The following is a 14,357-nucleotide window of genomic DNA, read 5'->3' on the forward strand; positions in this document are numbered from 1 at the left end:
CCCATCAGAAGTACCATCCGTTTTCTGAGCCCCAGCACATAATCTACTACGTTGGTAGTAACAGGGGGAGTGGGCATCTCCCATCCCTCTTTGACTATGGCTAAGGGTCCCCGTACAGGATGACCGAACAGAAGTTCGAAGGGGCTGAAGCCAACACCCTCCTGTGGTACCTCTCGGTAGGCAAACAGTAAGCATGGTAAAAGAAGATCCCATTTCCTTCTCTGAGGTTCTTCCAGAGCCCCAATCATGCTTTTTAACGTTCTGTTGAAACGCTCCACCAGACCATTGGCCTGGGCGTGGTAGGCAGAAGAGAACTTGTAGGTGACCCTACATTCTTTCCACATAGCCTGCATATACTTCGACATAAAGTTGCTGCCACGATCCGACACAACTTCTTTAGGGAAGCCAACCCTAATAAATATGCCAAGTAACGCTTTTGCAACTGACTTGGCAGTTACAGTTTTCAATGGGATGGCCTCAGGATATCTGGTTGCATGGTCGACCAGCACCAGGATAAACCTATTGCCTGAGGATGTTTGCGGGTCAAGGGGACCAACGATGTCGATCCCTACCCTTTCAAATGGTATTCCCACAACTGGGAGTGGTATCAATGGAGCTTGGATTGTCGAGCCAACCTTACCAGATAACTGGCAGGAGGCACAACTCCTGCAGTGACTTTCTACTTGCACCCCCATCTTGGGCCAGCAGAAGTGCATGGATAACCTTTGCTTGGTCCTCTTAGTACCAAGGTGACCAGCAAGGGGCACTTCATGCGCCAGCTGCAGGAGGAAGGGTCTTACAGCAAGGGGAACCACCAACCTCCTATGGTCTCCTTCTGTAGACTCTGTGGGCTCACTATACAGGAGTCCACCTTCCCAATAAGTCCGATGCGTCCCAGGAGGTTCACCCTCAAGCTGGGAGCAGGCCTGTCTCCTTAGGCCTTCCAGAGATGGGCACTCACGTTGGCCTTTACTGAATTCTTCCCTGTCAGGACCACCTTCTACTAACAAGTCTTTTAGTTCCGGATGGTCGTTGGGGTCAAGTACTTCAGGCATCGCCACCTCCTCGTCAGGCCCGGGCGATTGACCAACTTCCTCCACCGCAGTGGTAGGCGAGCTCGGGGGAATGTTCTCTTTCCCTCATCTTGACTTTCTTACTCCTTTCGCCTCGGGTTTCCCCGTCGGCGGGGGCGGCGTATTGGTCTTGGCCAATGCTGCCTGTGTTTGAGACCGTGTGCAGGGTCTGTCGGCAGTGTCTCCTACAAGCCCTGAAGCTCTGAGATCATTGCCTAACAAGACCTTTCCTGGGACGTTTCTCTGAATGCTCACTGGAATCCTGACTGCTGTACCATTTAAAGTAAGATTTACAGGTATTACTGGAAACATGCGAGGTGGGCCGTCAGCCAACTTAGTGGGCATCAGAGTAGCTCTGGCAACTTCCTCCGAGTCTACCAAGGTAGAATCCACTACAGTTCGACTGCACCCACTATCCCTAAGAGCTGGTGTATCTACTCCATTGATCAGCACACTGTCTTTAAAGTAGTGCTTGGTATTATCTGGAATCCTAGCATAAGCCTCTGCCACTTTAGGCTCCCAGGAACCCAGGGAAACTAAAACTACCTCAGCTTCTATCCCGCTGGGGAAGGAGTCGGAGGAGAAGGATGCTCCTGTAATCTTCTTCCTCGTAGGAGGAGACGGCCAGATTAGCGGAGCGGACCCCCAAAGGTTTAACCTTACACCGGGGATCCCCCTTCACGTGGTCAGTTGCTCCACAAGCAAAACAAGATCCATTGGGTCTGTTTACATAGGGAGGCTTATTGTAACCAGAGTTCTGTTTCGGAGGCTGACCTCCACTACTCTGTGAGTTCTCTTGTGTCTTACCCTTATTTTTCTTTTTGTGGCCCTTTTGAGAAGAAGATTTATCAGATTCTCCACCCTCCTTATTTTTGGACTTTTTCCCTTCCTCCTGCTTACCAGGATGAGTTTTGTCCTTATGGGACACTCGATGTGACACCCATAAGTCTGCTGCAATGGCCAGCTTCTTAGGATCTATCTCCTTCGAATCGGACAAATGCTGCTTAAACTCCGGGGAAGAAGATGCAAAAATATGTTCCAGCATGACAAGATTTATCATGCCTTCAAAAGGTAGAAACCTTATAACCTTCGACCCAGCCAGTCAAGTTTTTTAAGGATTCGGTGACATAAAATACCCAAGTATCCCCTTTTTTCTTGTACTCTCGGAATCGTTTTAAATATTGGGCAGGAGTCTTTCCAAACTTTAAAATGAGAGTTTGCTTTAACATTGCGAAATCAGCTCGCTCAGCCTTCGACATTTCCATAATGGCACTACAGCCAGAATGGGACAGTCTGCTGAGTAACCAGGCAATCCTATCAGCATTGTCAACTTGTTGAACTTCACATGCATACTCAAACGCATTCAGCCAGTCCATAATGTCATTCCTTTCCTCATACACACTGAGCAGATCTTTCGGAAACCGTGGATGAGAGGAGGCCCCAGACCCATGTCCAGGACCCTTGGATCCATTTGCAACCTGATGCTTGGACAGTTCCAACTGGTGATCCCTGTCTTTGTTTTTCTGCCTGTTCGATTTTTAGCTTGACCCTATTGAACTCAAGCTCTTCCTGTAGTTTGGCCATATTGAACTCAAGCTCCTTCTGCTTAAACAGCAGCTCTTGCTTCTTGAATTCAAGCATGGCCTCCCCATCAACACTGGCAGAGGAAGCATTAGACATCTCATCCTCCCTGTCCTCGTGGTCGCGGTGGACCAGTGCAGCGGCAGAACCGTCGGTTCTACCAGTGAGAGCAGTCCCACCTCCTTCCGCACTGTCCTCAGAAGTTATAGCGTCAAGCTGCGCTCCTTGCCACGCCACGATTCTTTGGATCATATCCAATTTGGTGCCTTGAGAGGAAACACCTCTCTCCGCACACATCTTTTTCAATGTTTCTGATTTGGAAGCATTTAAAGTTAACAAGGTATTTGTTTCCATACTGTTGGATAGGACTATGGCCTTTTTAAAGTTATACTACAACAATTCACTACGTGTCTTGGTAGGAATAACTTGAAATGCCTTAGTTCTTGTGCAACACTGGATACCTTCAGTCGTATCCCACCGCTGTACACCAATTTGTTAAGACAGATTTCTGAACTCTGTCCTGGTGGCGCAGAAGTTCAGAAGGCCAACCTAATTACTTGGAACAGGGTAACCTCTGGACGAGCCAGACCAATCAGGGTAGCGATCGCGGCGGTCAAGACTAGGTCTCAAGAGGGGTGAGGTTGACTGAAAGCCCGCAATGAGCACACAAAGCAAGGACACTTACAAACTACTCCAAACAGGTGTTATATTAAAAATATATACACATTTATTCCAAGGCCTTTAAAACAATGACCGTAGCGAGAAAATCACAATATAACGATAGTAAACCAACACATACCATATCAACACAATATATATACAAATACAAACAAGTCTAAAGTGTTAGATGCACGAAATGTGTAGACCACCTAAAAGGGAAGGAAAACAGGCAGTGCGAATAATAATCAGACCCAGTCCGCCTTCAGAGGCACCTAACTAAAAGGAAGTCTAAACCCTACGAAGAGTGGAGCCTTGTGCTCAAAAGTACCTGCACACGCTGGTGCCAACAAGCAAAAGGGGGAGTCTCTTCGAGGGAATCAGGCAGTTCAGTTCGGTGAACAAATGAAGATGAACAGAGCTCCACGACTCAAGCGCAGCCTCCACTGTGGGCAGAAGCAGAGCGCGAGTACGGAAAGGCGTGCTGTTTGACACAGCGAGGATAGGCTATGGGCTACTGCAGGAGGGCGACCAGTTCCTAGCTATGCTACTCACCGGTCCCCGATGCAGGCAGACCCAGGCTTCTCCGCGTCAGTTTCAGTGCTGGCAGGTTCAGATAGGAGCAGGAGACGTCTCGTCGTCGTGTAGATTCCACAGCAGTAGAGTTGAGTTGAGGGCGTCCCAAACGCAGTGAACCCGCACAGTTTGTTACCATAGCTGGGCAACGGAGCGGCCGTGTGTATCTCAGCCAAATGTACACTACTCACTTCAGACCTGGGAATGCCAAGTGTACGAATCGTGTTAGAGTGACAAGGACTCAAAATACAACACAACCTGATGGCGGTTACAGAACCAGACTCCTGGGTAGGCTGGTCAGTCTGCTGGATGGCCCAGAGACACTCCTGCTTACGCGCAGGAGATGGTGAAGGTGCCGAGAATAGCTGCCCCGCTATTCCAAGGGTCGAAGTACCAGTGCAGGCCTTCTTGTTCGATCCGAGGTAGAAAGGGTTTCACAAAGTGACAGCAGTGTAGAGGAGCAGTCCTTCAGCGGGTCACTAGCGATTCCTTGGTTCAGCCTCGTGGCTGCAGGATACTTGGCTCCTGTATCCCTTTGTTCGTGAGAACTCAAGAGATCGACATGGTAGTGGTGTTTCCAGCCTCCTCTTATCCACGGTTCCCTTCACGCCAAAACGGAGAGGACCCAATGGGAGATCTGCTCACAAAACACTCACACCATACGTGGACCTATCACGGACCATGGTGGTCCCAGGCATTCATACCACACTAGACTCTCTGGCACCCAGGATGTGTATTGGGACCAGACATCCCAGCCCACATCCTGGAGGCACACACAAGGCCTGTAGAAGCCCGCGAAAGCATCTGTGTTTCGCGGGAAAGTACATGCCCAAATAAGGAAGGCCCCGGGTCGGCTCAACCTGGGGAAGGTGAAGGGGGCAAGACGGTCAGCGGACAGGACAAAGAGCCTCGTGGTCTGGCCATTTTGGGAGCCAGGCCACCATTTTGGGCTAAGCACCAGAAACACGCTTAAAATGCCAAAAGGAGCTCAAAAACACAAGAAACGATCGCTGCCACCAGTCCCATCCGTGATTCACTTGCACCGATCATTTACAATCCAAAAAGAGTATCTAGGGCCTGTAGAAGACTAGAGACCCAAGAGAGCAGTAACTTAGCTTACAGTGCCCTCTTGTGTCATGTTGCACGAAAGCTGCAACATGATAAAGAAACTACGGAAAACAACATTTCCCGGTACTGACTGTCTTAAGGGCATGTCACGTTTCCCCGTAAGAATGGAGCGAAAGCCCAGAGGAGTGCGGCAGAAGGCTGCACTTCTCTGGCAAAGTCTAGATCCTGGTGAAAACAACAGCAAAAAGTTTAGGGGTTGCCACATGGAAGGAAAATTACCCACAATTAAGAAATCTTTCCTAATACGACCCGGCAGAGGGAAGCTGTCAACCAAGGGCAAGGCCCGATTAACTGTTTAAAAAGACATTGAAACCTGTGAATGCAAGAAAAACCACAGTGAACCTGAAGGAGGGAGACGAACATCAAAAAGGGGTCCGAGCCAGAAAGAGGGAGATTCGGAGTGGAACATTATCACCCAAAGTGCAGTGAAAAGGAACTGTTCAATCAATTGGTTGACTACAATTTGGTGAAGGGTCTACGCCCGGAAGAGGGGGATGCAGGGGTTAAGCCGTCACCCAAAGTATATGTGGAACAGAACTTTGTGTTTGTTTGTTGAATGCATTAAGCCCTCGAAGGCAAGAGACTTTTATTGAAAGGAGACTTAACCGTTGAAGAACCCGATAGTGGAAACGGAACTGTTAGCTCATGCTGAGAAGGCTCGAGTGTGTGCTGTGCTCCACGGTCCTACCTTGTCCCATGCTAAAAATGTGTAGGAGGGAGACATCTGGCAATCACATCCTCACTTATTTGTGAAAACTTCTTTCCTTATTTAACCCCACACTCTTTTTGTAATTAGTTGTAAGGAATTGGCAATAGGTTTTTCTTAGTATAAGCCGTTTTGTTTTGACACAACGCCACAAGGACAGCCTTATTTTTCATTTGATGGTCGACGCTTGCTCCCATCTTAGATTTAGGTTTAGAATAGGCGTTTTTCCACCCCGTATTTATAGTTTAATAAACACCATTGAAATGTGATCACTTGTGTCTGTCTTTACTGTTGCCACCATGAGTTCCTTACAATTGTCACTGAAAACTCTTCCCTTGACTCGATCGCCTCCTACCTATTGAATTGGCACACCTCCATCTCTTGGAACACTGCCACTTCCGCTCCCACCTGCCTGCTAGTGGGGGCTCCCCTGGGGTTTCGGTTAGTGTCCCACTTCATTTCACACTCTACACCTCCTCTAACCTGAAAATAGTCCCTTCCTTTGCTTCTGAGACCATTGTGCGCCAATGACAACGTAATCAGCTCCTCCCCGTACTACCCTCCTGCCACCAGTGAGTAGATGGCACTTCAGTGCCAAACTATTCCAACTCTGGGGTCAACTAGCCCCCTCTGGTTACCTTTTCCTTCCGATATATCTACCACATACCCCAACGCTTGGAACCTTTGACAGCGATAAAAACATTCAACAATTAATTACACCTTGACTGGCACAGGATAAACCTAGTGAATATATGCAAATCTGTCCCCACCTCACTTTACTAAAAGCTTGATTTCTACTCTTGTCTGCCACCTTTATTACTGCTCTAGCCCGCTCCTAGCCCTTCCATTTTTACTCCTTTGATCTACATAACAAAACACTCCAATATGCCACTCGTCAAATCTTATTATTTTTTTATTTATTTTTTATTTTGGTTGGCTAATAAATTAACCTTTCAAAACAAAACTTACAAAAAACACAAGATTTAAATCCACAACAAATAATAAAATATATGACAGTCATCATGTTCAATTCATAATATAGCAACGATTAGGTCATGAATGCACAGCATCATATTATTAAAACAATTAATAAATATTACAAACATTACAACAGAATTTCTTGGGATGTTTATCACACCCATTTCTTTGCTAACTCGTCAAATCTACAAAGACCCTTAGTTCCATGTGTTTCCTTTGATCTTCACTCTGGGCCACCTTCTACTCTCGTCCGGGAGTATGCAACCCTTGTCTCTCCAGATGTTTTGGACTACAAATCCCATCATATCTATTCAGCAAACTGAATGGTCCAATCATCAGAGACCACATGGTGCAGACCCTCCAATCGGAATCAATTATTGTAAAGCATCTGCAAAAGTAATTGCCCCACTTGCTGAAGTCATCACTACAGTACTTCAGATCAAATCCCTCACCATTCACTATAGCCAATACATTTGCTCACCATATCCAGGTGTGTACTCTCCAGGACACGGACCAGTTGTTCAAGGTTGGTTTTCTCTGTGAACACAAAGTCGTCATCCACCCAAAGGAAATACTTGGTTGTAACTTGCGACACTGCAAGATTTCTCCCTGCAAACCAGCCCTGCAAAACACAAGATGGGAGCATTAGAATGGTCTCGACTCAGATCCAGCAGGAGATTAATAAACATCAGCTTTGGGAAAATCACACTGATCCATGAAAGTGGAAACCGCAGTTCTGAGCAGACTGGGATAGAATGCCCCAAAAGCAGGAAAGGTTGAGAGCTTACTCTGCGATACTTGAGATGAGAGGCTGTGCCACCAGACCTGGAAAGCTGAACACCACCACCGTGGAGAGAAAGCGGTATAAAGAGAGGTGATTGGAGGCCACAGTGCTGAAATCAGGCATAAGAAGGTCCATGCTGGTGGCGGCGACATCAAATACCTTGGCGAATGGCATGAAGTATTGCTCGACATGAGGCTCTTGGATCTTTTCAGGTTCGTCGTTATCATCAGCGACGATTATGGTGATGCTGGGATAATACTTGTGGATGCTCTTAATTAAGATATTTAGTTTTTCATAACGCAAAAAGGTCTTTGTGGTGATGGTAACCAAGGAATTGATGTTCTGCGCTAAAAGAGTTAAAAGGGGCTCATTAGTGCATGGTGTTTGTGTGTCTAAATACAAGATACTGAAAAAGTCAAGATCAAGGGGCCCTTATGAACAGCAGGGGGGCGCTGTTGGATTTCTCTGTAGTGGGGGTGACATCCCAATTACATTTACGAGATGCAGATACTTGCTGGTTGACAAAGTTCTGGTGCAAATAGTAAGTCTCCACTTGACCCCCACTTGGGGTTAGACTTGGAAAGGTACTGGAGTTTAGATTGAACTAGTTCTTAATAGCTATCCAAAGTGTGCATGTTTACATGCATCATAATGCTTCATTTCAAAGAGTTGACAATACCTCCACCATGACCTGGACCTAGAAATGAGTGCAACCTCAATGACAATCAATACAGGAATCATTGATGGGTCTGATAAAGTCCCCTGTCTGACCCTATTGAGGGTGCCACCATAATCCATGCCCTGGGGCGGAACAAGAATGCTCTCTGGCTACCCCCAATATGCCACTGAAAAGAAGCAGAGGTTTGCCGTACATCCAGCATGCTGTGGAGAACAGAGTATTGCTGAATGCACTGGTAACATTGAAAGGACCAAACGTAGTTGTGGAACAGTTTCCATCTTGCCAAATCCATTGATGATGGGAGGAACAGGAAGAGAATGTATTGGTACAGCAGGATGGACAGTCAATGAATGTGCTGCACCCTCCCCCGCTCCTGGAGCTATAAGAAATATGTGATGGTCATGAGACTAAAGTGGTACAGTCTGCCTGCAGACCGCTTGTCCATGTAAAACCCGATCATTACTTCTGCATCCATCTACTCGCCCACTCGCATACTCAAGGAGATTTTATGAAGGACAGTACCTTTTGCATGGTACTCGACTTTGCTGGTGAGTATGAGAGGTTTGAAACTTTTATTTGACATTTGCTGCAAACAAACTTTGGTGACATCGACGAGTCACATGAGGAGACATCAAGTAAACACCAGGCATGCACAGAAAAGATTCACTTAAACCCAAATGAGACGACCTGAACTCCGTCATCGAAACAAGAAATTAGCAATGACTCATGGGTATGTATTGCACTCCATCTCAATGGGTGATAGGCGCATTGCCCCCTAGGTGCAGCTACACACCAGCATACATCGACAATAATACACTACTTCAACTCAAATCACACATCATCTGCCAGTAGAATGCTTCTAAATCTCAAGAAAACATTCGGTCTAGCTGGGCACATAATGAGTTTCCTTGACTTCCGTACTCTCCGGACAGCCCATCACAGCACCCATCAACAAGCCAGATCTCCATGGGTCGCTAGCAGGGACTTTGCCACCCCTACCTACTGTGATGAAACCTGTGGGGTCATCAGTGATCCCCAGCCTAAGATCTACTCCCATGTGGCCAGGGGATTGCATCCGCTACTTGCCTCTGGGGGTGGTATCATACCTTATGTACACATAATACTCACTTAACATCTCCTGTCTCTGACATCTTTGATTTAAACAAAAATCCAAAACAATATACCTTTAAAAGATCTAAAATTCCTGTGAACTCCAACTCCCATGAAGCTTCGAGTACTAGGAAGAGGAAGACGGAGTTAATGTGGATTGAAGGAAACACCAAGCAAAAGGTGCAGTCTAGTGGTCACAATGGAAATAAGCTGCACAGGAAATGTAAATCTTGTGAACACCTTCAATGGAGGAATGGAGAAGAGGGATGCAGAGCAGGCGAAGTGGGAAGCAGAACCGAAGGCAGAAGCAGACACACAGACGAACCGTGCTGTGCGAAACAGACTCTTACAAGCAACCGCTTGTAAGCATACTTTTACTGAGGAAGCGCAAGACCAAGAGAATTGTCCCAGGTGCCCCGGAAGGACTGCTGAGAGACCGAAAGCAGCAGCCAGGCTGTTGAGGATGCGGCCCTGTTAAGCAGCCACTGTTCAACCAGCAGATGAATGCATAGCCGGCGGGGAAACTGAATGAGCGTCTGCAAGGCAGGGGATGCCTTCCCAGAGTTGAAACTTCGCTGCAGCAACGTGCCATGATTCTGAAACGCCATCAAACACCAGTGAGTCAGCCCATAGGTGTTGGGAACCCCGGGGCGTGCTGACAAGCATATGAATAATTGAAACACTTATTTGAAAACCGATGAAGTAGATCAGAAAGACAGAATTTACACAAGTCCTCAAATAAGAGAAGTAAATATGGGGAAAGTTGGAGTTAGTATTATCACTAAGGTGTGCAAGTGTCCATATATGAGATGTCAATTTGGGGAAAATTGGAACAAGCATTGCCACAAGCAAATGAATATCAGTAAAGAAATTGACAGGCAGAATTTGAACAAGTCTCCTTATATGAGATATCGATATGGGGGAATTTGGAACAAGTAGTATCTAAAGTCAAATAAGTATAAAGAGTGAAGGAATACACCTGTGTTATAGTGGAAGAGAACATTGTAGGAAGTACTCGTGAAAGAAGCACATCAGGCAGTGAGCCTTTTAGGAGCGAGATACCTGGAAGGGGAGTATAGCAGGGGATCTACAAAACTCAGAAGAGGATTCCTGGCAGGGGAGTATACCAGGTAATCCATGTAAAACATATAAAAGGAAAAGACATTGTGAAAAGATACCTGGCAGGAGAGTATACCTGGAGATCATTATGAGAAGCTGTTGTGTAAAAGAGACACTTTCGTTATTTTTCAAAAATACCCTTTTTGCCACCCTGAAGAAAGTGTTATGTGGAAGAGACATTTCTGCTACTCTTAAAGAATTATTATTTTGAAAAAAGACCCTTTTGCTATCCTACCTGAAATAGTTTAGGGCAAGTGAACCACGCCTGGATTCAAGGATCGTTTGTTGTTTTTTTCCATATTTGATTTGTATACGCTTTTTGCTAAATTGAAAACAGAGACACTTACCTTACATCTTTGATTGCTAATTTTTTGTGTGAATGTCAGATACGTTTTAGACACATGGACAGTTTTCGGATTCGATTGACAGAAATTGGGAATCCCATGTGAGTATAATAGGTGCCAGACCTACATACGTTAAATCTGTCAAAGAATGGAATAGCAACACTTCTCCCACTAATGGGTCTTAACTCCAAGAACTTGAAACAGATTCCATCTCCTTATAATCTATAGCTGGAGAAAAATCTAAACAAATTCTCTTCTCCACCAGTAAAAGGGTATGTTTAAGAGAAGACCATGAGGCCATTTTCCCTTTACATTCTAATGTAGGGGCGGTCTTCCAATTGTTATTCAGTCAAGCCATTTTGGAGAACTGTGGAGGGCAATATTTATCATCTCTTCTGTCCCCAAAACTGTTTGATACCTGGAAAGGATAAAATGATAGTTTCTTTGCAGCTTAGGATAGATTTCCCTAACAGTATATTCTCTATGGTATGGAAAATAACACCCCAGAAATATTGTTTTCCTATCCCGTTATAAAATAAATGGATTGCCAATTGACTAGGAAAAGACTTTGGGGAGGGAAGCCACATATCTTAATATGACAACATGCTTAAAAGAGGCTTTGCAAAGAACCACAATATCTGAAAAATAAAGAGCCCGATGTCTCATATTCTGAGGAAAAATCAGGTCCCTATTGGGAAGAATATGAGTCTAACATTCTGGGGTGCTCTATTTGTGGGAGGTTAAGACATCTTACACACCATTGACCATCTCATCAACCAAAAATCTCTAATCTAACAATTGAACAACAGAAATTAGATGTTGTTTTTTCCACTGAAAGCAATGTCTCTTTTAATCTAGAGAAACAGCACCTCAAGAGAGATCCAGCACTATACTTTGTACTGGGGATACAAATATTTTCTGAATCTCAGTTGTAGTGCAAGAAAAAACGATTTGGGTTAAATTAGATAAAGGAAGTACGGGGTATGCCATAAAAGCAGCTTTACTTCCCAAGGGGTGGAGACCTATGGGACAAAAGATCATAAGATGTATTCGTGGCCATAATAAGGGACACCCACAAACTCAAATCCCTGTTACAATACTGGGAAAAGAAGTATATGTATTAGAGGCTGTAATACCCAATTTGCCAAACCAACTGGTCTTGGGGAGTGAAGCTCCATACTTGGATCAATGCATCTCCCAAGTGGCCCAAATAGGACTTAAAACACATAAAGACACAAAGGCTTCAAAGACTTTTGAGGCCAGAACATTTCCTGCCGCTCCAGGAAATTGATATGCAATGCCTTCTCCTTGTGGAGCCATATACCTCTGGCACATAGTGGTCCCGTGTGGGTGCCCCAACTGTCCAGCAAGGCATCAGTTGTGACCATCTCCTGATGTGCAGGGGTCCTCCAGGAAGCTCCTTGTGAAATGTGAGGGTGAATGGACCACCAGTGATGGCTTGGCGGAAAGCTTGATTGAGGGCTATCCTGTCATTCCATGAGCCAGAGATCTGCTTCTACCTGGCGTCCAGGAACTCCTGAAGTGGCCTTATTTGCAGCCTGCAATGAGGGTCCCTAATGGATGCACAAGGACATTATCCCCAAAAGGTATTTGATTGTCCTGGTCAGTAGCAACGCTGGTCGATAACAGCCATTGGACCTTCCCTAGGATGGTCCTTCTATTTTCCTCCGATGGGGTTACTGTGTTGAGTCGCGCCCCTACGAAGAGGGGTTCTTGGGACGGAACCATGCAGGATTTGGGATAGTTTATGCACAATCCCAAAGAGGTTACACTCCCCCCTGATGAAGGAATGCCACCACTGGGGATAGTCATTTTGTGAACACCCTCAGGGCTGATTTGAGGCCAAAGGGTAAGGCCTTAAATTGGTAATGTTTTCCTTGGATGACAAACCTCAGGAACGTACAGTGTTTTGGGTGAAACGGGATGTAGAAATATGCATCCTCCAGGTCCATCATAGCCAAGAAATCTCCCTATTCCAGTTGGCCAAGCTTGTGATGCAATGTGATCATCCTGAATTTCTGGGACTTCAGTAATTTGTTAAGACGGCACAGGTCCAAGATGGGCCGCCAAGCACCTGACTTCTTCCGATCCAGAAAGTATCTGGAGTATGCTCCAGAGCCCCAGAGGCACATAGGGACAGGTTCTATCGCCCCTTGCAGCAGCAGGGCCGGAGCTCCCTTGATGCGTTAGGCTCTGTGCTGTTCTCGGCGTAGCGTGAGAGGAATGAGGGTGCACTTGTATTGGAATTCCAGATTTCCCTGTCCGATAATGTGGAGCACCCATTTGCCCATGGAGATGTTGCGCCACATGACAACAAACTGAGACAGCTGGCTTCCTACTGGGGTACTGAAGTGGGGGCTCGACGGCTGGGCCTGGTCCAGCTTCCTTCTGCATTTGAGGTTTGTGGACAACGCTTAGAACCTCCCCTATAGGCCTGGGAATGGCCTCTATACGCCTCCTGAGTAGTGGAGTGTGAGGGTTTATGGCAGGAAGTTTGGGAAACGTTTCCTTTCTGGGAGAGAAAGGTCTGCCTCCGGTTGCAGTGTGCCGAGAGAGCGTACCGTCAACGTGTCCTTCTTAATGGTAAGCAAAGACTCGTCCATAGCCTTCACCAAAATCCTATTCCCATTGAAAGGCATGTCGACCAGCTTCGCTTGGACGTACTGCCTGAAATGTGTGCCCTCTCAGTCAACCTTGACTGGCACAGGGTGACCCCGTTTCCCATCTGCCGGATACAGAAAATGGCAATATCAAGGGCGACTAATTGCATGGTCAGATGCCTCTTTCCCTTGCTGCAAGATGGCCATGTGGTCTGCTTTCTTGTTCTCTGGAAGGAAATCGAGGATGGGTCCCAACTTGTACCAGAGTTCTTTGTAATAGCATGCAAGGATGAGTAGGGCTGGTGGGCTTGACTGTAGATGCTGCAGCGGTGGCTATGTGCTTTGCAGCTGCATCCAGCTTCTTTCGCTCCAGGTCAGGTGGCACAAAGTAAGAGGATAAAGGATTAGAAGACCTCTTCCTCGCGGGAGCCGAGACAACTAAGTCCAGTATTGGATGGCCTCTGAGGCATTTAGGAGCCATATTCGGGACCTTATATTTCTTCAGGCTCTCTTTTTTAGTAGGTGTGGAAAAGGGCTTCTGCATCACCAGTAGCGTGTCCTCCCAGAAGTCATCCACAAGCGGGACTAAGACCACAGTCTTTCTGGAGGATTCATGGCGCTGGATAAGGAACCCCTCCTTCTCTTCCTCTAGAACCAGGTTGCAAAACTTGGCCGCTCGGGAAATCATCACCTGCAAAGACCCGAGCTCATCAAGGGGAGAATCCATAGATGGCAGGTCTACATCTGGAGGCTCACCATCTGAAGGGATGTAGTCCTCAAACTCATCTGTACTCTGGGCACCATCTGTATCTGGGTGGGTGTCCTTATTAGTGCTGGTTCCTTGGAGGCCTTGAAGGCAATGCTACTCCTGAGATAGCCGTTGTGACCATAGAGATGGTGCCTGCAGTCATTGCCAAGCCTGTAGACGTGATAAAACCTGGTACGCCAGCCTGGCGGATGGTGTTGTCGACAATGTTGTTTATGGTTTGTTCATTGACGAT

General features: G+C 46.4%; 1 protein-coding gene across 1 annotated transcript in view; it reads right to left on the minus strand.

Annotated features, from left to right (window-relative positions):
* B4GALNT2 (beta-1,4-N-acetyl-galactosaminyltransferase 2 (SID blood group)) overlaps positions 1–14,357 on the minus strand; it is a 297,045-nt gene that overhangs the window by 32,500 nt on the left and 250,188 nt on the right. Inside the window, exons 8-9 of the mRNA XM_069605292.1 lie at positions 7,643–7,830; positions 7,181–7,321 (exon numbers count right to left, since the gene is read on the minus strand). Of these exons, the coding sequence (XP_069461393.1) occupies positions 7,181–7,321; positions 7,643–7,830 (329 nt within the window). The remainder of the gene's footprint in view (positions 1–7,180; positions 7,322–7,642; positions 7,831–14,357) is intronic.

The sequence above is a fragment of the Ambystoma mexicanum genome, chromosome 4p, assembly GCF_040938575.1.
Source record: "Ambystoma mexicanum isolate Mex_15411 chromosome 4p, UKY_AmexF1_1, whole genome shotgun sequence".
NCBI classification, from domain to species: Eukaryota; Metazoa; Chordata; class Amphibia; order Caudata; family Ambystomatidae; genus Ambystoma; species Ambystoma mexicanum.